This window comes from Haliotis asinina, chromosome 9, assembly GCF_037392515.1.
Source record: "Haliotis asinina isolate JCU_RB_2024 chromosome 9, JCU_Hal_asi_v2, whole genome shotgun sequence".
NCBI lineage: Eukaryota > Metazoa > Mollusca > Gastropoda > Lepetellida > Haliotidae > Haliotis > Haliotis asinina.
The window spans coordinates 14,340,997-14,367,470 of NC_090288.1; the positions used below are offsets into that span (position 1 = coordinate 14,340,997).

The 26,474-nt window shown below is 41.0% G+C and overlaps 1 protein-coding gene across 3 annotated transcripts; it reads left to right on the forward strand.

Moving 5' to 3' along the window:
• The first annotated feature begins 447 nt into the window (after positions 1–447).
• On the forward strand, positions 448–26,108 carry LOC137295935 (protein phosphatase 1J-like). Of its 3 annotated transcripts, XR_010957611.1 has the most exons (12): positions 548–1,045; positions 3,846–3,978; positions 13,854–13,952; positions 15,683–15,811; positions 16,105–16,217; positions 16,923–17,007; positions 18,176–18,294; positions 18,576–18,639; positions 19,899–20,006; positions 22,864–23,015; positions 23,858–24,878; positions 24,918–26,108. XR_010957611.1 is itself a non-coding variant. In XM_067827525.1 (11 exons), the coding sequence occupies exons 1-11, from the start codon at positions 825–827 to the stop codon at positions 24,012–24,014; spliced, it is 1,380 nt and encodes a 459-aa protein (XP_067683626.1). In that variant the 5' UTR covers positions 448–824; the 3' UTR covers positions 24,015–26,108. The 3 variants fall into 3 exon arrangements, 2 of the variants coding, with proteins under 2 accessions (XP_067683626.1, XP_067683627.1); XM_067827525.1 differs by having other exon boundaries at positions 448–1,045; positions 23,858–26,108; XM_067827526.1 differs by having other exon boundaries at positions 972–1,058; positions 23,858–26,108.
• Positions 26,109–26,474: the final 366 nt, after the last annotated feature.

Sequence of the window (26,474 nt, forward strand, 5' to 3'; positions counted from 1 at the left end):
TCTGATCCAGACTCGATTATTTACAGAACGCAGCCATATAACTGTACTATTAGTGAGTGTGGAGTTAAACAACAACCATATGGACTGAAAGCTCACTGAGACAGTTTGAAGATGATAACCTCACTTGAACTCGAATCCTATCAAAACCAAGGGATATAACCTACTTTGGGACGTTACGTTAATTCATGCCGTTTGAAACCTGCAAATGTATCCGGAACCAGTGTTTACATACTCTGCTCTATAACGAGGAGTTTCAGCTACAGCGCGGTCTGTCAGACATTCAAGATATGCTGAGACAGGCCTAGTAATTATTCCGCTTGACATAGTTACACGTACACCATGATAACAACACCGACTACTACGGCCCTTAGCCATCGCCGCAGATCGATAAAAACGCAATGGCCATTCAATATACATGTAATTCATAGACTCAGTAAAATTACACGTAAACACAACTCGCTTACTCGGCCAACGAGCATATGACGTGTCAAGTTTCGCCGCTATAATTTGATATTATATAATCAACTGTGTATTAATACATGGGCTTATTAGCGCGTGAGACGGGACAGGTGAACTGGGTATATCTATGTAGAACGCACCTATCACCGTCGTGGCACGGGTCAGAGGATATCTCAGCCAAAGTGAGTGCTTTGCTGCGGATTTCTACTCTGGGACGTCCCACACTATCCTGTCATGCTTCGCCCGCAGTCGGTACAGTAAAGCGGTGGCGAAACTCGAATGACGTAGACCTCTCGTTGTAAGCTTCCCTGTAAACACGGCTGTCATTTTCATGCGATGCCCACGTAGAGGACACGGCGTCGACGATGCTGTCGCGACTCAGAACGACGTTGAAAAGCCGTAAAGGCAGTACCATTGTTAAGCCGGATTATGACAAGCTGGATACGGCTAACCTACCGGATAAGTTTGCGTATTCAAGACCAAGGTTTTTAAACATTGATGACTCCCTGGGTTCTGATCACTCTGTCAGGGCGATCCTCACCCCTCTCGATTTGACAGCCCTACCCTGGAGCAGTGGATATGCAGAGTAAGTATATTGGGTGAGTTGGTGCGGTGTTCTGCAACTAGTTTCGTTACAGCTGTTAAACGTGGTCAGGAAAGGGGCGTGGTTGTTTCAGCCCTTCTACTACCACTGTTGAATAATACTTCCGTGTTTTGCACCATTTGTTTTGTTTCACGGTGAACTCCGAAATGAACAAGTTGGTATCATTTGTGCTGAACTTTATAGATAAGTCGATAGTGTATTGTGTCACGGATATTGAAAATAAGAGGCATTTTACTGTTAGGTCGGATAACCATACGTGTTGATATTGTACAAGAGAGACTCACAAAATAAGTTGATTGTATTGTACAAGATAGACTCACAAAATAAGTTGATTGTATTGTATAAGATAGACTCACAAAATAAGTTGATTGTATTGTACAAGATAGACTCACAAAATAAGTTGATTGTATTGTACAAGATAGACTCACAAAATAAGTTGATTGTATTGTATAAGATAGACTCACAAAATAAGTTGATTGTATTGTACAAGATAGACTCACAAAATAAGTTGATTGTATTGTACAAGATAGACTCACAAAATAAGTTGATTGTAACAAATTATGCAGATGTTTGTTGTACAGTCAGAACTCGTGTTGCGAGTTAATGTTTAAAAAACAAACAAAAACGTTCAACAGTGTGTCGACAGCTACCAGGATGTCCATTTCGGGGTAGAGGGGTAGGGACGGTAGGCACACACACACACACACACACACACACACACACACACACACACACACACACACACACACACACACACACACACACACACACACACACATCGTAAGATATTATGATAATATGGTGACGTCACTTGCCAAACAAAACCGGGTAAAATGTTGCCATGATATTACAGATAATATGACGGTGACATGTGATAAACACTGTAAGAATCGAGTATGTTCAGTTCTAGAGAATGACACTGAAATCTCGCTAATCATCAGTCGCGAGATTTGTCCTGGTGATTACAAGTCTCTGCATCTCACGCCTGGCTGAGTGAAATGATAAGGGCTAGTATATTCTTTTCAGGGTATAATTGAATATATGCCTACTGAAGCTGAATCACAATACCCAGGATGAGCCATCCGCTATAGGACTCCACCCAGTTGTATCCTGTAAGGAGATAATTCATTGATAAAAATACACTTCAAGTTTATCATAAAATACCGCAAGTGATTTCAGTACATTTAGGTTTTTCCCACGCTGTCAGATTATTGAGTAAGCGACGTGATAATATTTCTCTTAATGAGTACCATGGTGGGGTGACGGGGTAGCCTCGTGGTTAAAGAATTTTACTCGTCACGCCGAAGACCCGGGTTCGTTTCCCTCATGGATATACAATGTGTGAAACCTATTTATGGTGTTCCTCGTCGTGACATTGTTGGGATACTGGTAAAAGCGGCGTAAAACTAAACTCACTCAACATACTTTCAACTTCGTTCTTAACGAACTCGCTTATAACGAACTCTTTTCAGTCCCGAGTATTTGTATATTTTAGTCAAAGATCGTATGACGAACTACGGTTACACCAAGCTAAAATAAGTTGTCCTTTTATGTTCGCTACAACTGGAGTTATTTATTCTGTACTCTGTATCTGTTTCAACAGCATTTCAGTAACGTTTGCCACATTGGAAGAACATTCATATAGCGTTTTGAAAGAAACGTCCGTGTAACGCGTCTGAGGGTGCATTGTGACATTAGTCGATCTGATAGTTCGTAAGTTTTGTTCGTTTGTTTAATGTTGTTTAACGCCGCACTCAACAAGATCCCAGTTATATGACGGCGGTCTGTAAACAATCCATTCTGAGCCAGACAAGCCAGTAATCAACAGCATGAGAATCGACCTACAACTGACATATGACAACCAAGTCAGCAAGCCTGACCACCCGATCCAGTCCGTCGCCGCTTAGGACAGGCTTACTGGGTTACTGAAGATCTTTGTTTTCACAACTTGTCTACCTAGTATGGATGATGTAACAGTAGTAGCATTAACTGCGATGTTAAAGAACATTCATTCGCTGGTTTGTGTAGTCCACATTTGATCTATATTTTTCAAGATGTGGGTGGGTGGTGGTTGAGCTAGGATAGTGTTAAACAACACTCACAATCTTGACAACGACGATAGTTGCTCATGATTTCAAACATTGGTTTTTGACAAGGAATCTCGGTAACAGGTCATGGTGATAGTCAAATGGAATGTTGCTGACAAAGGCATGCTGTTAGGACACATAACCTATGACAATGCCTTTCATAAAATCCGAAAGTCACTGTGAGTAATGGTAATTAGGATCATGTGAATTGATTGCCCCATTCCTATTACAATAGAAACCAAAAGCAATAAAAAAGATGGTATTTGGGTATTTGTTGCTGGCCCGTATGGCAGTCGGTGTTAATCGATTAAAAAGAGAAAAACTGGTCACGGTGCGATTTAGTATAAACTGTCTAAGTGGGGTATCCGTTTTAAAACTGAGGCATAATGTATCTATTGTAAATATTCTGGACTAAAATACAAAGCCACGTGTATGTACGTATTCTGAACAACAAAATAAGAATCTGTAAATAATCGAATGTGGACCAAACAATAGATAGATAGATAGATAGATAGATAGATAGATAGATAGATAGATAGATAGATAGATAGATAGATAGATAGATAGATAGATAGATAAGGTAAGACGGGCAGACACACAGATCCCTGCCGCATCATGCTATCTCTTCGTGATACAGAAATATAAGATCAGTCAACCATTCAACGTTAAAAGCCTCTAAACATTTTCCCATGCAGGTGCGTGAATGGAGGCAAGTCGCGCTATAACGAGGACCAGGCGGCTGCAAGTCAATTCTACTTATCGTGCGGACACCACACTTCAAACGGTTCCGTAACAAACAACAATAGGCCTAAACCCCCAAACTCGCAGGTAAGGATATATCAGAACTAGTTTCTAGATTACCTGGTGTTGATGGCAAGGTTAGAGATTATGACACGGTATTGTACAGGTATTTTAGGAACATACGTCATGCCTGTCATTAGGGGTATGGCGAGGTATTGGTTGGTTGGTTTCTTGTTTAACTCCGCACTCAGCAATATTTCAGCTGTATGACGGCGCTCTGTAAACAGTCTCGACCAGACGCTCCAGTGATCAACCGTTTGAGTGTCGACTTACGCAGCCAGGATACGACATGTGTGAACCAAGTCGGCGAGCCTTACCACCTGATCCCCTTAGTCGCCTTTTACAACAAAATAGGGTTCCTGAAGATCACTTTTGTAGATCGATGCTCATGATGTCGATCACCAGATTGTTTGGTCCAGACTCAATTGTTTACACACCGCCGTTGAACGTTTAGCTGGAATATTTCGGCGTTAAAGAAGCTATATAAGTTTTATACCATTATTATTTCTATCTCATGTGTTGATTTATCAACTACATCAAATCATGTGATCCTCATGATCTTCCGTCAGTTTCACAGTAGAAACCAAACATTCCCCGTGCTCAGTATGACGTGTCTCCAGGTTCACGTTAGAACTTCCGGAATCAAATTTCAGACGTGCAACAGCTGTTACAGCGAAAATCCCTTCCATATGGCCACTACGTCATCACCCCGTGTGCTGTACAATAAGACACAATGTGTGGAATTCTTTTTGTCCCGTCCCGCGGAGACCCTGCCAGTTGCTTTGGCATAAAAATGCTTTTTTTTATCAGTAAAAACATAAAAAATAAAATTCATTATATATACTCTTCCTAAAAAGACACTTGACATCGGATAATTGTTATGGAATCACATTTGTCTTAAAGACAAGTAAGTGAGCGAATGGTGATGCAAAACTAGCAGGGAACAGAAACGTTGACATGGCGACGCTAGTACTGAAACGCAAAAGCACAACCCGCAGAGAAGTACTTGAAACGATATGTTCTGTGACTGCACATGGCCGTCCGTTGGTAGGTCATAGAAATCCGTATCGGCAGTGATGCAAAAGGGCCTCTTAACGACTCGGGTAACGCGGTAATGCCAAGATTTACGTAAGAATTGGCAACTCTCTCTGCTGCAGCATATTGGCTTGTCCAGACACACCACCCCTGCCTTAATGGCATAGTGCAACACTACTCAATGTACTTGTGTTCATGACATGCAACGGTCAATTCGTCCGAACGCATTCTCTGAAGACCGGTGTATATGTAGGGATGTGTCATCTCCGAAATCGAACCTCACGACTACAACCATGACGACGTAAATCCTTAGACTACGCGTTGTCTCCCACCAGACAGTTCGGACAGTTCATATTGCAGATATATGGAGGCGGTCTGTAAATTATCGAGTCCGGACCAGACAATCTAGTGATTGACATCATAAGACAAATCTATACAATTGGGATACGACGACATCTCCCGCTGATCGACGCACACGTGTCTGCAAACATGGAAGAGATCGTTATGCTCCACACTTCGTGCAATAAGTCGATCATTTTGATGATGGAAGTGTAATGATGTGGGAAGTCACTATCATTGTAGCAGGACGGCTCTCCTGCATGTGGCAGGTGCACTGACGGGCATTAGATATTCAGACGTGATCCTGCAACACCACGTTATTCCGCACATGGACGTCAACGTTATACGTGACGACGGCAGACCAGATGTAGCACGTCTTGGCCAGGAGTCCAAACAGTATCGTTCGCCGGATCAATGGGAAGCATTGGATTAACGCCTGCTCTGGAAGAATCCATCACCCCAGACAATTCCGCCTATTCTTACGGCACTGCAGGATACTTGGCGGAACATCCCAGAAACAGGTTATGCAACGTTTGGTGGCTTCCATGCGTCGCCGGCGCCAAGCTGACATTAGGGTCGCGATCTGCATAAGTCATGCTGACATTTTGCACACCACTCACGTGTACTGTTTCAGGCGGTTAACCAGCGATACTGCTGTGAACATGTCTAGTTATCCCCTTCCTATACTGTCGGCTCTCTTATTGCTTATCTACCATGGCCAGTTTTGTTATTACACTTGGAAAGTCCATGTCAATTTTATTTTTTGGAAGTGTATGTATCCCCAAATCCGTAAAGATTGCAATCGTTACAATGTATGTGTAAAATGCGTCGTTTGTCAAGCGTGCAGCTCTAGTCTCGGTTCCCATTTCCATTTTGTTCATTTGTTAGTATGCTTTCCTTCCTTATGCATGTTATATTTCTATTTTGCACCTCGACATATTGGCCTATGTGTAACGTCGCTTTCATATCCGCATACACGGATAGGTATAGATTTGAACATGCACTAGTGCGTGGATATGTGCGCTATATAAATACCCTATATCCAATATCCTGTTTGTACTTGTTTTTCAAGTCTACCAGAGTATTCTTAATTATGTAGTGTATTAGAAGAAGACGCATGTCACCAAAACATACACAGAAGTAATAACAGGTGTCTCTTTTCCTTTATAAGGTCTAAAATACGGTTGATCCAGCGGTGACAATTTTCACATGCTAATAATGTTATTTTTGTTTCTCATATTTATTTGTGGTTTCTCATAATATACGTTGTCTCAAGGTTGAGCTAGCAATGCAGCGGGATTTCTAGGTGTGCTATTCAGTCACAAGCGTCTTATTGTAAGTGTGTCATGAAATTTATCGCCCTGCTGACACTGAGGCGGTGGGGTAGACTAGAGGTTCGATTCCCCACATGGATACAAGGCAAAGCCAAATTTTGTTTGGTGCCCCCCACCCCATTCTTTGTATGCAGTGTCGGCAGCAAACGTAGTGTCAGAATTCGAAATGACAGTTTCTGCAGTAGGAAGTGTGGAGTGTTGTGGTGTCAAGTGTACGAGATCATATCCTCAGACTGTCAGTGGAGGAATGGGCTGGCGCCGTGGCCAAAGTGTTCGCTCATCCCGTGAATACCCGAGTTCGATCCTGACATCGCTGCTTGTACCCTAGAAGACACATGGAACCACATTCCTTGTAAATCTCCGCTCTCCATGCTCGAGTTCGATTCCATTTATAGTTGCAATGTGTAAAAGTGCTTTTCTCAATGTTATTAGCTGTGATAGTGATATTGCCCAACTCACTCACTCACTCACTCTCACTAAATATGCCCGTATATTAATCACGTGTATGGTTTCCTTTAGTTTCTCTTGAAGAGGTATAATTTCTTATATTTACTAAAAGTGACATTTTCCTGTAGTTTCTGCTGAAGGGGTAAAAATATAATTCATTTATCAAATACCCATCACAATTCATGGTCAGCAGTAGAATAGTTGTTTCGTCAGGGAAATAAATTTAGGCTGGAACAAGGAAAGATTTGTTTTAAACTAACTTTTGAGACACAAACTAAATAAACGATATTGCTTCCACGTTATATGAATTTAAAAATAACTATGTGTTTTAATATTTAAACTTACCAAAGTACTTATAAGTAAATAATATATGGTAGAGTGAATCTGGCATATTCAGACACATTTTGTTACTGATGTAGAGACCCTTCAGAATATTACAAAGTGAATAATGAGGTAAATGCAAAACATGTAACTTGCGGGTCAATACATCGAATATTTGATCAGGAGATTCCGCTCACGAAAAGGGTCTAGGTTTGCCATCTCGAGCCGCGATCTCGTCACATTCGTCACCACTCGCCCCTTTCCGTAACTCACGACAAGACGGCATGTTCCGGGTCACAAATGGCGACGTCATCGCTAAGAGACACTGCGGAGTAACTGTTTTTCTAGCTGCGTCAGATCGGACACACTGCGACATGGAAAGCTTTGACCTAATTTTTGCAACGGTCTCATCCTGATAATGACTGCGACGTTTCGCAAAACAACATCGCAGTTACGAATTGCGAACTGCGAATTCTGTTATGCAACGTCCAGGTTAACTGACGTTGTTACATGCACAACCAGCTGCAACTGCAGCTAAAAGAGAGAGATTTGCTTACATTGTTGGCTTGAAATCTATCGGAATATTACTGCCAAAATCGGCACTCAGGTAGCGTCTTTTCACTGCTTGTCAATGGTAAAAACACCATGAATAAATTACTTTCCTACATCTCAAGTTGATTGCGCAACGTTATGTTCGCGCGCCTGTAAAGGATGTATAACTCAGTATCTCGAAGTCCTCCGACCGTCGAGCAATCCGTAATTCGAGACAAGCGGTGTTCCAAACATGGGAGACCACATATCGTGTGTACAAACTATTGGAAGAGATGCGTTACGTCTTAATAGACCTTGTAAACGTGGGGAATATTCGTATATTTAAAAATTGTCTCTGAGTTAGTTACTTGTCTCGTCATGCATGTCCCCTTTTTGTGGGAGCCCCGAGGCACCATTACTCCTACACGAATACACTTCAGATTTATGCACTTCACAGCACAATGTGCGCATTGAAAGAGCGTAACTGACATACAAGTTGTCTTCTTGCCCTCGCATCAAAACATTTTGGGTATGTGTGCATTGTCATGCTTGGTGTCCTTGTTGGAGAAAAAAAGTAATGAAATGGGGACGAATCTCCTCTCAGTTTCTTTTTTCCCCTTGCCATTAATTTATTATTAACCATTAATTTAATTTGTTTGTCAGCCTGTGCTGTGGGGATTTATAAATTTGTATTTTATCTTTTGATGAAGATATTCGAGCAGCATCAAGCGTTGTGTTTATACATATGGTATCTTATGTGGTGGGTGTTCTTTAAGTATCCTGTGTTGTGGGTATTCATAGAGTATCCTGTATTGTGGGTATTAATACACTATCTTGTGTTTAGGATATTCATACAGCATCCTGTGTTCTGGGTATTCATGCCGTATCTTGTGTATTGGGTGTTCATGCGGTATCTTGCGTTGTGGGTATTCGTACAGTATCCTTTGTTGTATTCATAAATTATCCAGTGTTGTGGGTGTTCATGCTTTATCTTGCGTCGTGGGTATTCGTACAGTATTCTTTGTTGTATTTATAAAGTATTCAGTATTGTGGGTATTAATGCTGTATCTTGCGTTGTGGGTATTCATGCGGTATCTTCTGTTATGTGTATTCATAAAGTATCGTACGTTGTAGGTATTCATACAATATCCTGTGTTGTGGGTATTCATAATTATCCATTGTCGTTTGTATTGCTAACATATGGCTGATTGCTGGTAAAAACAAAATGACCTCTATGAGACATACAAAATCATGTGAAGAGTGCGCGTGGCACACCCGTGGCAGTAATTCACTTCAGCCGTCTTATCTAGAGACAGCAAACCTGACCCTACGTCCATTCAATCATTGAAACATTCCTTCCGATAAGAACATGTCTAAAAATGGGTATTAGAGGAACAATTCAACACGACGACCTGAATAACTACCACAAATACCAAATATGGACGTACAACATGGCCCTTCTCACAACGTAGCCACGACCCCATGATGCGGCAACAGCTGCTACGCTGAGTTAACTAGAGACCCTTCATTCAGGACTCTGACTTTCTTTCAACGGGATCATGGACACGGCAATTAAAATCCTAATATAAATTCCATACTTCGACAACGCATACCTTCCCTTTTGCAAAACCGTCAAACCTGTTTGCCAAAACAAGTTTCGCAGAATGTTATTGTAATGTCACAAGATGTTTACGAATACGTAAATAGCTTACACGATGATTCACAAGTTTTCTTTAAAATATGAAAGTATTTTAAAGATATATTAATAAATTCCCGAGAAATTTCTACCTTATGAGTAATATACCACACAGTCTAAATTCTACATGTGGGTTGTCAAATTTATCACTGAGATAAACACCATTCACGGAGCTTATGAACGATATGGGCAATGGCGATAACGACATGTGTGGAGCTTACAGATAACCTTAGTAATGTGTGGTAATCAGAGCATGACTGCCTGTCTGAAGGTGTAGGGTACCGTCGTCAGAGTCCAGCTGTGTGTGGTTGACGGGGCACGTCGACCCGGATGTCTTCGAGGCGATGCGTAGACTTGCTGGTAGACATGAAAAGTTTCCACTTATCACACCTGAAACGAAATAAGTAAAGCCTGTGATATTAATTTTAAGAGATATTTTATCTTCTAAAATATCATGAGATATTTTGAGCGTAAAGCAGGCGCAGTCGTTAAAGATATAGGCTTTACAACTGCGTCCCTTCAGTGATCCTTAGATCGTAGGTTCAAATCCAATTTTGGTCCAGTGTATTTTCATTGGTTTGTCTGTACCAAACCCGAGCTCCGTGCCTTCAATGGAAAAATCATCTCTACTGATTTCCCTGTTACATCAACAAGACCGTATCTCAGTTACTTAGAACGATGCTCATGCTGTTGATCACTGGATTATTCCTGTCCAGACTTCACGATTTAAAGACCGCAGCCACATAGCTGGAATATTGCCGAGTGCCGCGCAAAACAACTAGCAAACGACAATATGATATGTCACTATATCAATAAAATATTAAAATAAATTAAACTGAATTTAGAAAACAGAATATGGCATAACACGACTGCAAGATAGAATACATGTTTGTAACAATGTCATACATACTGAAGAGCAAAAGGAATGCAACATTGTTTATTTTTATTTTATTTATTTTATTTCCTTTTTATTTCTCAAGTTTTTAAACAGAAGACAAACATGAACGCCCAATTTTATTAGTTTTTATTTTTGCGATTCTTTTACTGTTCAGTGTGTTTCAACGCAGCTGAATGTCTTCTGATATCTTTGGAAACGGGACTGTGTCCAGTCTACATAGCTGTGTTGAACCGCATGTCCCGTCAACCATTATGTTTGTCATGTGGTCCGTTAATATTTTCTGTCACCTGCCAGAATGTTTCAGCCAACGTCTGGTTGGGTGGGTTTGCACGAGGTGCATGGGTCAGAATGAGTCATGTGTTTGTTTGTTGTTTACCACCACACGCTATCTCAGCATGGTAAAATCTGGACCAGAGAACATAGTGCTTGACATAAGCCACCCTGACACTTGGACGAATTTTGCCTCCGCACTGATCCGCAATTCGTCGTGGGAATGCGTGTATCTTAGATCATATGCATGTAAGCGTGAAGCCAAGTTCGCGCAGTATCCGCGTCCTGTTTACGCATAAGTTACGCACTTGACACGCAATGACACGCCGCTCACCTTATTACGTCTAGTTCAAGTATTGTTGGCGCATTGTTTACGTCTAGTGTACGGCACGGTACGCATGACTCGCATTGTTCCAGCATGGGCAGTCATTAACACATCCACTTCGCGCATGCGTGGAGCAGTCTTTGTATTGTTTGTTCCAGTTTTGTCACACTTGAAGCCACCCTATAAAACTAGCACGCATCAGCTCCAGCTTCATGCATTGGTGTGGAGCTACAAGATGTTGAACACCAGACAAACTCGTAATCCAGAAAAGAACAGGTGTCTATCCACAAGGTTATCTTCGATGGGCTCGTTTTTATGTAAATGCGGGGTAGGCGCTAATGTGTGCGTCAACAATGCGTAGACCCAATGCGTATCAAGTTCTTGATATGCGCAAACTATTCGTGCCGTGCGCAAACTATGTGGGAACTCGTCGTGCCATGAACACTTTAACAGTTCGTGAAAATTCACAAATCCCACCCGCCCAGATGACGACAAGTCTGTCTCGACCATGGCGCACACAGTTCCTGATCAAAGTGGGTCAGTGCGTGACACTGCGGGTCAGTGCGCGCAGGGCTGGACATTGACACGCTTTGATACGCACCGCCCGCAGTGCTTGCGAATAGGCTGCGTAATGTTCACGACTAGCTCACGAATGATTTTGCGTGCCAGAAACTTTGCCTTTTACGCCGAGTGTACGCAAAATTGCGTACCAATGCAAGGACAAAATTCGTATAAGTGTCAAGGAGGCTATAGGCATCGACCTCCGCAATCGAGAACGAATGATTTTAGTTTTACGCCGCTTTCCAACAATATCACGGCGGGGACACGAATAATGGGTTTCACCGGGGTCTTCGGTGAGGTGCGACGAGCGCACGCATTTGTAGATGTGAATATTATTGGGACACAGAAGAACAGCTTAAGAAACAACCCGTGTTTTCTTTTTCTGACAGTACTTATTTCAACAATGGACAATGTGTTTGTCACTTATTCCAAACATTCACATTTTAAAAAAATATGAAAAGACAAATTATCTCTTTAATTTCCACATCACATGCAGCAACTTTTAATGTTACTACCGATACCGAGACAAGATGGTAATCCCCCTTCCAGGATTATCTGTCGGCACATCAAACAAAACGGACAGGTTGGGATTAACCCGTTATTTCTTTATAACGAGAGTCGGTCGTTCTTATCTCGGGCCCATCGATCTGTACCAGCGTGTGCCGGACATACGTCGATAACGTGTCTGTGTCAATCATAATGTTGAGATATGTAAACATAACGCATTCGTGTAGGTCCAGTTGTTACCAGACACTCCACGTTACAAATGTAGATAGCATGTTGACTGCAAGCCTAGACATAATCCACAGGTTGCGATTTGCTGTTTAACGCCGCGCCCAGCAATATTCCAGCTTTATGTAAGTAATCGAATCTGGACCACACGATCCAGTGATCAACATCATGGGTATCGATCTACCAAGCTGTGACACGATGACGCCTGTCAAACAAGACAGCGAGCCATGTCCACGGGGATAGGTGTGGTAGCCTGGTAGTTTAGGCGTTCACTCTTGAACGCAAAATAGGGAGCGGGTTCATTTCCCCAACCGACTGTGCAATATTTCAATTCTTTTCTTAAGTATACCAACGCGATGTTGTCGGAATGTTGGTAAAAACACCTATGCACTCACTAAATCGGGAGGAGTAATATATGGGGTATCCGTTTGACTAAAGAGTTCTCTCGTCACGCCGAAGACCCGGGTTCGATTCCCACATGGATGCAATATGTGTAGTCCATTTCTGGAGTTCCCATGCGACATTAAAACTGGAATCGCGTGTTTGTTCACTGCGACTATCTGGACAAATGTTTTTACCGTGTAAAGCAAGGTTCAATGTTCATTTATTGTTACGATATAGATCTAGATTTTTGCACCATCATCAAGCGGGAGAGATTACAATTCAGTAATGTCACACGATAATCAGATTGCATCAAGTAATGCATAAAAATAGCACACAGCTTCAGATCAAAAACTTACACAAAGATGATCAAACATGACAATCATAATTATTAAACTAGGGATGAAAGATCGAAAGCTGATCCAGGATAGAAAGCTAATTGGATACTAATTATATACCTGAATAAGCTGACTTGATACTTATAAATGAATTTCGTTTTTTATTTGAATGTACAGACTATCATGATATGCACTGAGAGTATTTAAACACATTACCAAATTACAGTGCAATACTCTTTGAACTCATCATGTACCAATATTTCACCGACAAAAAATTGTTCTAATTACATTAAGGAAGCATTGTCATTGCGTTCTTTAAACACTGCCATAAAATTATACTTGTTCATTTCGTATTGTACATGGGCGTTTTACGAAATAAACTTGACTGAATGAAGCCAGGGCATATTTCTTAATTACTGGCACATCTTCTTAGGTCGAAGGAATGGATAGGAATAAGTCTGTTACTATAATGCCAAAGCAAGCAACTTGACAATTGTGGAGAATAAAGCTCTCACTAACTTCTAAAGAAGCGACATTAAACGTCAAACAAATATAAACACTTCTATTGATACTAGTATGTGAATACATCAATATCTGAACAAAAACTTTTCGGTTAAACTTCACTTGTCTATTTATGATTATCCTTCTAAATAAAAGTGTACTAAATATCTCAATGCGTACTTATTCTCCCCAGTATACCGAGGTCATGGTCACCTACATGGGGATATTTGACGGCCATGCTGGAACAGGGGCAGCACTCACGGCATCACATCTACTGGAGACACACCTACAGGTGAGACATCGTCCTCTCCACACAACTCATGTATTTCTTTAGATAAATCACGAACGGTGGTACATAAAATACAATTATTTACAAATCCCTATACTCAGCGAGAACTGTAAAGTGTCATTGCCACCAAGATAATAAAATGAATAAAAGAAAGCGATGTTTAAATAGACATACCTCCAAACCAATCAGGTCAATTTCAAAGCAAAAGAACCTGTGATTATATTTACTTATTTATTTATTATTTTTTTATTATTCTTATTTATTTATTTATTTATTTATTTATTTATTTATTTATTTATTTATTTTTAAAAAAAAATTTGCTATTTATTTTGCTATTTTGCTATTTATTTATTTTGCTACTTTTTTATTTATTTATTTATTTATTTATTTTGCTATTTCGATTGGTTTGCATTGCGTGTCATGAGTCTACGCAGCTGGGATACGATAACACGTGTCGATCAAGTCAACGAACCTGACCACCCGATCCCGTTAGTTGATTTTTACATTAAGCATGGGTTTGCTGAACACCAATTCTAACCCGGGTTTTCACGAGTCTATATTTGACTAATTTCTGTCACAGTTTACGGTGATTTTACGGCCCAATGGTTATTGCGCCAAGCTGAAAATCTGGATATACAGGACAACACGTATATTCCTGAAAGAGAAAAATCATATATTTCTCTTACATCTTTTTCTTTCATACTGCCCTATACTTTAAACAGTTAATGAAGATAACCAGACAACCCACTCCATCAGTAGCCTCTCTGGAAAAGAGACCAAAAAAAGGTAGCATTATCTCTATCAATTGCATTTTCTCACGTGTCTATTTCGAAAAGTGCCGTTTATCTTTGTACTACCAAATGTATACTTTGTACTACTCATATGTGTGATTTGATTGGCTGGCCGTGAAGTGTGGTGTCGTTTGAATCGGACAGAAAAGGATCAAGGGAAAATAATAGTCTGGTTAATCGCGAGTGAAACGATAGAGAGAATGAAAACGGTTCAACTAATCTTCTGTAAGAAAGCTCGATGTGCAGACCGAGTTTAAAATTTAAATATTATATGAGCCATGGGCGGATCCAGCCTTTTGAAAAAGGGGGAAGGGGAGTGCACTTTTGTCATTTTAATCTTCAGTGGGGGGTGGGGGCAGGGAGTGTTGATTGAGAATCAGAACATAACTTCATGTTAACTTTATCATGGGAGGATCCACCACTGTATGTACTGAGATATGGGGACGTTTAAGAAATACACAAATGATCAAATTTTGTCGATTATGTTCGTGCACTGTGTCGAATGTAGAGTGCCTACGTAGATCTGCGTAGATGACTCGTAGTAGTAGTAGTAGACTTGGTCTCTTGTCACACATCTGGTGATAAGAATCGACTAACAGGTTGGGTGATCAGGCTGTTTGACACATATCGTTCCTCAACTGTGTAAATAGAGACTAAAAATGTCAGTCACTGGATTGACTCGATAATATGCCGTCATATTACTGACAATAAAAAGCAAACAAATACTACAGTGTGTTGTAGGATGATTTATTCTGTCGTGCTCAGAATTCGTATTTATTTATTTATTTATTTATTTATTTATTTATTTATTTATTTATTTATTTATTTATTTATTTATTTATTTATTTATTTATTTATTTATTTATTTATTGTTTTCTTGCTTTATTGTTGTGTGATCTGTAGATCTGTTGATAACCATGATTGCTGAATTCTATTTCACAGGAGAAGTTGACTGAGGTAAAAGAAAATATCCTGGAACTTGAAGAGAGTGAGATAGTGACGCCATTGCACTCAGCCATCACTGCCGACCGCCTCATCGTCGGCGCTCTGGAGGCAGCGTTCTGCTCCCTGGTGAGACCTAAACATCAACCTGTTTCTCAAAATTTTGTGTGTTTGGTTTTACACCGCAGTCAGCAATATTCCAGCAGTATGGCGGGGATTTGTTAGCAGTCAATGAAGTGACCAGTGAACTAGTGCTCAACGTCATGAGCATCGACCACCTCGGAACAACTGAATACGTGTTGTCGTGATATTAGAAATGTCGGTTAAAGTGGGCAAAGCAAAAGCATTTGATTACAAATCAGAAGAGGTGCCTTTTAATTATGAGATATCTGCTTGTAAGGTTATTGACCTGGTCCTTGCAGGATGAACAGATGGCAAGGGAGAGAACTACGTTTGCTATTCGCGGTGGCTGCACAGCTCTTGTGGCCATCTTTCTCCTTAATACTTTATACGTGGCGAATGCAGGAGATTGCAGGTGAGTAAAACCTGGGTGGTCTTTTGAGGCAGGCATCTGTCCAGCTGACCGACTCTGATCAAAGTTGCTTCCCTTTGGCGCGACAGAATCCTAAGATCGTTGGTTTGAATCCTATGTTCGCCCTGATTAGTTCTGTGTTTTTCAGCATCTTGCTCCTACAAGGCTTTTCCTCGCACATCCAACTGACATGCACAGATATAAATGATATACAGGTCAAAACGACGTTAGGGCCAGTCTGTTTTATAAGAGAGATCGACAAGTCGTGGATTCTGCTGACAATTGTTGTGGATCTTTATTACAACATGGGGGCTCACTTTTATTACAGAACAACTGGATTTTCAACGTGGCCGCCAGATAGCCAAAACCTCCTCCAGAACGTTAAATGAATAGAAGCCTGAAATCAATTGGCTGGTTGTGAGCAGCCGTATTGGAACTGCAGGAAAAATATTCGAAAAACATCTTTTTACACTGGAGCCAACAAAAATGGCCACTACATTTTTTTTGTTTCAAAATGTTTTACAAAATGCCCGCCAGTTCACACATAAAATGTTTTTGTTAATTTCCCGTCTTCGTTCACCTTTTATTTTGTTGATTCCAATCCGACTGAAAAATAGTGCCGTGGGACTGTCATGCATTTATATAATACAACAGTTAAGAGGTGCAAGTATAAATTCTGAATACAGCTGGTCTGTTTACCACTCACAGGGCTATCCTGAGCATCAACGATGAGATCGTACCTATGTCTAGAGAGCTGTGTCCGGGGGCGGAGATGCAACGGCTTCAAACAATGGTAAGCGCTTACAAGCAATGTTTGTTTATCCCCTTCTTTCTTTTTCTAACTCTCTCTCTCACTCTCTCTCTCTCTCTCTCTCGCTCTCTCTCTCTCTCTCAGTGTTTGTCGCTCTGTGTCTCTGTCTCTCTTCGCATATTAGTCGTACATTTGTTATAGCGAAACCCCATCCCTTGTGACCACGGCGACATCAGCCCGTTAGTGTGAAATCGCTTCTTTGTGTTTTTGTCCCAATATACCATGTAGACGCTGGGCAAAATGTTTTAGGCACCATACATTTTGTATTTTATGTCACAGACAACAGAAATATAATTTATTACATATACTCTCCTAATTTGTCTCATACTTTTGGACACGCGAATAAAAAGGTTGTTTAACAAACAATCATTATTTTGTTGTCACATTTTGCAATTCTTTACGAGGGAAGACCACTTGCTGGTAGAACAACCAGGAAATCCACACACGCGTGTAGTGAAATTTCAATTTCACAGGTGCAACAAGCACACCTGGACGTGTCAAAGAAATCAAATGGACTGTACAGTCCGGGTCAGAATGACAGCGATGATTCGCACTTCCAAATTGTTCATGATCAAACGTTCATTTCAACGCAGAATGTAATGAAAACATTAGAACAACTCTGGAAAAAAAGTTTCATAATGTTTATTTCCATAATAAAAAAGTTACTTAATAAACCATCATCATTTTGCTCTGATTTTCCGTGTAAAGGTTTACGAGGGTGAAGTAACGGTAACCAGCTGCAGGAACAGCCTCGAGGGCGGGATGTCAACAGTTAGGGGTTGTATCAAAACTCTTCCGGACTTGAATCCGAGGAAATTCCTGATTCACTTTCACTACTCTCAGTTTGTGCACTTATGAAGACTGGTGGTATAATTTAAACTACTTTATTTATCCATGACTGATTCTATATTTCATTTTCTACTAAATGAATGTTTGATCACGATTTGGAGCTAGATTGTGAGTCATCGGTATCGTTTTGACCCAAACAGACTATTCTTGGTTAACACTCGGCGTATCTCAGTGGTGTGGAGCGATTCTCATGACCTGTGATAAAGGGATTATCTGGTCCAGACTCAAGTATTTATTGCCAGACGTCGGTGCAGGTTACTGTTGCCTGAGTTAAGAAAATTGGGTTAAATGTGTTTTTCAGGCATTTTCCAACCCAGGTCTTTTGCGAAACGAGTTTAGTAACAGATCCTTCTGTCGTCGGATATGGAAAGAGGACATAGGGAAGAAGGTTCTTTGTAAGGAACCAATGTCTGAGGGTTGGTGAGTGTAACCCTTCCTTCTGTAAGGAGAGTGAGTGAGTTTAGTTTTACGCTGCACTCAGCAATATTCCAGGTATATAGCGGCCCGCTTCTTTGGTGGACCAATGTCCCAGGGTTTGTGAGTGCCTTGCTCAGTACTTCACAAACTATGATTGTCGTAACGACGTTCTTACAGACCCTAAGTGAATGACTGCTGAAAACTATATATAACTATGTAACTATGTAAAATTAACAAAACCAAACGGACTTAATACATCAGATAATATGATGAACTGTTCACAGGGTATACCGGGAAGTGACGTCAGACGATATCCGGTCGCCCCTTGTTCGAGGCGAAGGAAAGAAGGTGTGTGCTTTTTGTGTGGATACTCTGTTGTAATCAATCATTCTGGGTAAACCTAGCCCCAGCGTTATTCGTTACACTCCTACACTGGGTCTAACACTTACAACCTACTAGGAGGTAACCTCTGAGCGACCTATGACCGTCCAGTCAAATACGATACGGCTAAACGGATTTAACCAATCAGACAACGGCTACTGTTTAGGGTTTAGTGGGACTTACTAAATACACCCGTCACTGACAATGATCTCTCAACAAAAGAAAATCCGCATATAACACTTACATTTGACCTGAAGTGTATACTTTTTTTTGTTTCTCTTCATATTGTTACGATTAGCTAATATTAACGCAAGCTGACATCCTTGAATATTGGAAAACGCAGTTTTCACAAACTGTTTATTCACTGTTGTGGCGTGCTCCATGTGCGTCACCCGGAAGCGATCGTAGGGAAAATAGCATTTGGAATCGTTAGGGTACATTCCTTTGCGTGTGTAAAAGTTCGAAAGGTAGGTGCGAATGTCCACTTTCGCGATTTGGTACGCTGTGTTGTGATTGGTCAATCTCAAAGGTTACCTGACGCGACCTCCTACCAGGTTTTCTTAGACCCAGTATGGGAGCGTGACAACACTGGGTCTAAGTTTACACAGACTAGTAATCAATGGAACTACGTTGGTCTTTAGTTTGAGCTGGACCAATCTGGATCGTTAACTTAAAACATTCCAGTGTAGCTGAAACGCTGACAAAAACCAATTCATTCCCAGGTTTTAATTGTCATACTGTTGGGCCCGGGTTAGTATAGTTCAACGGAGGCTTGTTATACGAGTCGACTTAATGGATCCCTTGATACGAGGCTGTGACTTAGTGGCATATTACTTGAAATGACACACCGATCACTTACGGACTGCTGTATATGCAGCTGGGGCACTGTTTACTTCCAAGTTGAACATGCACACAAGGGTTGTAGATTAAACATGTCCATGCTTTTCTCATATGCACACACGCACACGCTCGCACTCATATACATACAAATTGAACATCAGATCATTTACTTATGTGCACACACACACACATACGCAGTCACACTCACACTTCATCGTCTGATTATTAAGGATGTCATACAAAAAACTGCACCTCAAATCCTTTACTCATACGCATGCACGCACGCACGCGCACTCACAATACACCCAAACTCACATTTAATCAACTGATCATTAACGATGTTGTATAGATAACTTGACCTTCACATCCTTTCCTATTTTGGACAGTCACGTCTGATGGACACAATCGGCGTCTCGCGCTGCCTCGGTGACCATGACCTTCTGGTGTTTGGCACGGACATCAGGATCAAGCCATTCCTCATCCCACTCCCAGAGGTATGACCCTAGCAACGTGTTGGTTCCACGGACCTCTTTATCTTTCAGGATGCGCTGGTCTCGGGTTCGAATGTCAAGCAATAATTCCAGCTTTGTTAGCACACCTATCCAGTACGCATGTGACATCGCGGGTCACTTTGCGCTGCGTCACTCAGGCCTATATAAACATATGATTGCGGGTTCGAATTCGAGATTCGCCTCGTGGATAAAGAGGCACTTGGAGAGATTTATACTTATACTTGGTCCAGGCACTAACGTCATGTATAGCGGTCACAGAACTGGTTCTTGAGTACACGCTTGTCGCCACATAGTACCTCTGCCACAGGCCTGAAAGAAGTGACAATTCGTCACATCTTATACAGTTCATTCAATATAATGTGCGCATGACATAACTGTTTTGTTTTATATAAGTCTACACACCTTGTTAAAATGGTTCAGTGTCACTGAGAAATTATCCTAAAACGTGTAACACTATTTCAGTTTCCGCAGCGATCCTTTTTTTGGACTGTTTTAGAGGCATTTTAGAAGTTGCTGAGCTGAAGGTGACGGAACAAATTTTATGGATGGTCAACTTCTTTATTTTCACAATAGCGACGTTTCGGTATGGATTCTTATACCGTTTTCAAGCAATACCATCCATACCGAAACGTCGCTATTGTCAAAATAAAGAAGTTGATCATCCATAAAATTTGTTCCGTCACGATCCTTTTTGGGGTTGATCCTACATGGGTTGTACGGCTCCACGTGCTGTCATCGAACCCATCTATAGAACGAACGACGCAGCTGGTTCGAAATACAAATATGTATTGTCATAAACCTTATTGACGCAGTTGTATAAGAATATTTACGTAACAATGTAAAGCAATATGAAAACCTCGCCGAATCACTTGCGTTATGCAAGTCTCAGCTTATTTATGAATATGCGCATTCGTTTACAAACAAGAGAAAAGTCCGGCCACGTGACATGCAAATTACCCTGTGACAGTGATGTTATGCTAAGTCATCGCTGCGCCGGACTGTGGCTTGTCACCGGAAATAAGGTACCGAAAGTAAGCTGGGCCCCGTCTCGCACATCGCAAGTTGGCAAGTTGGAACCAGTTTAGTACCGGAAGGTAGAGCCTCTCGATACTTACAGGCCCGTTAGTATCGCACGGGTCTTCAGGTTTTACAATACAGGGACGCTCGACTCTGATGTCAGTCTAAGTAAACATAGTCTCAGTATTTTTTCGTTACACTCCACCACTGAGTCTAACAAAACCTGGTAGGAAGTCGCGTCAGGTAACCTTTGAGCGATCTATGTCCGTCCAATCAAACGTGAGAAGGCCGAACGGATGTAACCAATCAGCAGTATATATGCTTAGGGCTTTCTGATAACATGGTTATATTTCCGCAAGGTTACATCTTTAAATATTGACAAGAACGCTATTTTCAGCAACTGTTTCATCACTTTTGACAGTATTGTAGGAATTCGTAACTACTCGTGTCATTCCGCCAAGCATGGATGGCTTCTAGAAGGTCACGGAAAGAGACGAGTAGTTACGAATGTATTGTAGCGTGACCCGTGGGCATCACCCAGTGGCAATCACATGGAAAATACCATTCGGAATCGTTCGGGAACAAACCATTCCGAGGCAACAGTTCAAAAGGTATGTGCGAATTTCCGCTTTCACGATTTGGTAAGCTGTCTTCTGATTGGTCAATCTCAAAGGTTACCTGACGCGACCTCCAACTAGGATTTGTTAAGACTCAGTAGTGGAGTATATATGTCATACTTATAAATGCATCAGAGTCGAGCGCCTGTGAATGCGATCGCCTGAGACTTGCGTCGTGGGATGTTTATCCAACATCAAGCTCACATACCGAACACATACCGAAGGTCTGTTCAAGGCGGCGTTAACCAATCTGCCTGTTTAATCATCTGTATCGTTTATGTGTTTCTTATATATAGTATCAGCAAGATAAGGCGAAACAAATAAATAGCTATAATTCAAAAAATGTATTCAGTATTTATTCACGTTTTTATTTTTTTTTTTATCATGAAGATAGCTTGCTCTTAACGTATATTTGTCATGCAGGTGGAATCGTTTTGCTTCGGGGATGCATGGATAGATAGGAAAACATCATGTTTATTGGTGTGCAGGTATATACTGTTACACCACGCCAGGTTAAAATATTTCCATACGGACGAGAAAAATCTTCGCATCATATCTGAAAATACAAAATCAGGGCGGATGTATGAGATTGCCAACGCAGAAGATAGTGTGGTCCCCCTAATGTCGTTCTTCAGGATAGCTGAGTATCAATGGTTGAAGACACACAGCCCCCTTTAACCATTCAGGGGTAATATTTTAGGATGCCACAAACTAAACCTTTCATAATTGTTATTTTGAACGATTTCAGCTTTCGTAAACTAGCTGACTTAATGAGTGTTCCTGCTATGTATTTATCAGAAGTGGCTCTAAAATTTTGAAGCAGTTATTTTTCGAGGTACCTCCCATGTTTTGGATAATCGGGTGTTTTACATGGCCAGTGAGTGTACGAGTTCAAACAGCCCCGAAGGTGTGGCTTCTGTTCGATAACCCCGGCGTCAGTATCGACAAAGAGAACGCCGATAGCTATCAGTCATCATCTAAATATACTGAACAGCAAAACAAGCGCAAGTTTAGAAAAAATGACATCTCATAAAAGTACTATAAGCGTTCATGTTTACGTCTTCTATTTAAAAACAGTTGCGCTTCTTTTGCTGATCAGTATACTTCTTCATCAATATGTTCGTCCATTGATTATATGCTCTTACAAACGAATAAGTATATCCCAGTAATTCTTATAGTAACAGAGATTGTTTTAAAACTTTAAGGTGAAGACTTTCAACTTCAACAAGACGTCTTTAACTGAGAACGACGTCCTGATCATGGGAAGCGATGGATTGTGGGATGTAATGTCTAACCAAGACGCCGTCAGCATCGTCAAGGCAGTGCTACAGCAGCACACAACACAAGACCCACTCAGGTACATACCTGGAACTACAGGTTCACCCATAGGGAGAATGATCACATTAATGGCTACTGAACGACCTTATTTCGTTTCCTGAACCTGAATACAGTTTATAGATACACAGTATTCGTTCTAGACCAAAACATCCTAATTTACAACTTATGGAAGCTTTTTATAGGTTCATTTTGTGGTGAGATGTTAAAACATCTGCATACGTAAGAAGAGCACATATCCTCACGTTCACGTTAGAATGATTGTCAGCGATCCAAGGCCACTTATCGGGATCTGGTGGTCAGACACATGGCATATGTCATCGAATAGAACACATATCCTCACATTCAGTTAGAATGATTGGCAGCGACCCGAGGCGACTAACGGGATCTGGTGGTCAGACACATGCCACATTTCATCAAATCCCAATCTCACAGTTATAAGAATGTGATGTCAATCAGTGGATTGTCTGATCCATACAGATTATACGTAGACTAACGTCACACAGCTGAAAAGCTGCAAACAATACATAGTAATTAGATATAAGTATCTAACTGCTCCGTAAAGAAATCCTTTCCTTAATCTATTATTCTGCGACATTAACACGTTTGAAGATTTCGGGGTCAGAATATTGATCTTCAGTAACCCATGCCTGCCACATGTCATGGTATCCCAATTGCGTAGATCGATGCTCATGATGTTGATCACTTGGATGATTCGTCCAGACTCGATTATTTACAGACCGCCACCATATAGCTGGAATATTGCTGAGTGCGGTGTAAAACTAAACTCACTCCCTCACTGCGACCTTGGATGCACAAATCCTTAACAAAAGAGATTAGTATCTATGTCATTCCTACCTTCAGGTACACTATAGCAGCTAAGGCACTGGTAGCCCACTCCCGGGGTACAGCCTCTGATAAAGGGTGGAGGATGGACAACGACGAAGACGCCTCATTCGACGACATCACCGCCTTCGTCATACCCTTACACATGGTGAAGAAAGTTGGAATCCGCCTGTGATGGAGTGTCTTGACCCATAGACGTTTACGATGAGTCATGTTCTTGACGCCGGAGTGTACAGTTGGAAGTGCTTCCAAACAGCAGTGAAATCCAGAAATCCGTGGAATGGTGATGGGTAGTGAAGACCAGTATGGGAATTCTTCAAGTCTCAAATACCCATGGCGTTGTCACCTTGCAGCAAGAGTCTTCCACAATGATGCTCAGATGATGAAGATGTAACATCATTGTAGAGCTTGTGTCTTTGTAAACGAAAATCATACATGTGAGACGTCTCAGACTTAGTATTGTCTACAAATATACCTCCCATCCACACTGAGGATAGGCAACTGAGCGCAGAGCACGTTTAATACTGTTGTACGATTCAAGCCGACGTGCTTCAGTTCCTGTTCATGTCTCGCTGCATCCGACCAACTGAATACTGATGGAGGACACGATACTGTGCAATAACTGACCTATATCACTATATTTATTGCTATAGTCATACTGTCAATATTCATAACTGTAATATTGTTTAGGGGGTTTCGATGGAAGTGGCGAGTTTCCGTTATGAACGATTGATGTGTTTTGCAGTACACTTTGCATTATTCATTGGAGATTTGAATGTGAATCTCAAAACTCAAGAGTGGATAATGCCGGGATTCGGGGTGTAGCATAACTTAAATTCTCTGCAAAGTTCTATCCGGAAATAGCGCATTTCCTGTAATGTTGAGAAGGGAATGTTGCAATAACGAGGACGTCGTACTGATGGAAGGGGTTAGGGCGGGGATGTCGGCTTCTGGAAACAAGCGGTATTATAAGAACGGGGAAGAAGGAGAAGAGTAAGGGGATAGGAGGAAGAAAGTAGGACGAGAGTTAAGAATTAAAGTCACATCGCCAACAACTGAAGGTAGATCACCACACTAGAGCCCATGGGGACTTACATTACTGAGGCAGGGCGAGAAAAAAGGATGGGTGCAAAATTCAGCGCAATCAAAACCACTTTCTATTGAAGCACTACTTGTATTACAACTAATTATTAAATGCAGACTTTAATATCCGAACTTCAGTGACAATTTTTCAAGTCCATCAAAACCTGCGTCTCTTCAGTCCGTTTCTGTTTGATGTCTGATGTCGGCCACGATCCCCGCTCCTTGTTTAGGTCAAAGCTGTGTGCTCCGAACAAGTTGTATCATATTCATTATTTAAATTATTCTAATTTTTGCGAAATTTCGAGCTGAGCGAGAGTGAGTGGGCAGCTAACATGCAGCAGATGTCCTTATTTGTTGAAACGGAATTGTGGTAAGAATACTAGGGAATAGTGACACTATACTTCCAATCAAATGTTTAAAACTAAATTTGGCAAAATATTCACATGCATAATATTATATATTTGCACATGCTTTTCAGGAATTTGTTGTATGATCCCCTTCGGGTCATCAGTATAGAGTTTACACTTGGTACCCTTAAGTTAGAGGAGAAATCAATCTTCGATGTAACCATATCACTATATTTTGTATTGACAGTTTGGCTCACTATTCCGCTAAAACTTCGAAACGCCCAAGCTTCGAAACGCCCAGTTCTTCTAAACTGTCATTCACCTTAATACCTTTTAAAGGAAGCCTGTGATCGACTCAAAAAAGGCTGGAAGACCTTTTCTTTCGTCACAATGAAATCCCGTTTTAGCACACGTCACTAGTGATAGAAGTACCACGATAATGTAACGTGCGCACTGTTTGTGATTATTTGTATGTCTCTGTCAAAACGCTTTTCAGGTGTGTACTTTCTTTTGTACGTCAGGTTATGATCATGACCCCAGGGAGCATCAACATAAACACATTCTGTTACTATGACACTGTTACAGTGGGGAAAATTATATCAATGGCATGCTAGAAATCACTGATGACAACAGGTCTTCGCCAAATGGTTAAGAAACGTTTCATTTACAAGTTGCAACATTTGTCATATATGTGTAGTATATTATCACTCCGGGGACTGGGTTCACATCCATATTTTGTAAAATGTATATACTCGTATAAAAAGCAATGCAACTATATGCTTCAGTGGCATATTTTTTGTAAGATCATTATATGAAAACCAATACAATCTGATTATGAATATGTGTTTCTGCAACGTGTTGGGTTTATTATGGGACATATTACTGGTTTTTTACCAAAAGCCCGCTTTAGTATGTGAAAAAAAAGCCCGGAAAAACGAGGAAACTTTTAAAGAACGAATAAACTCAGTTATTTGGTACTCTTTTTACCACTGCATATGAAAGACTTCTGGTTAGACATAAACGGAACATCATTTTTTAAAAAAAAATTAACTTGTGGTTAATTATTACCAAGCGCTTAAAAGTTGCTAAAAAGCCGTTTGCTTCTCTCTCGCCCGCAAACGAACCCACAGACAGGTTACGCCAGAGCCCTGCAGTGACGTCATAGAAGGAACGATTTTCAGTTAGTTGTGTAGAAAATGTGTAGG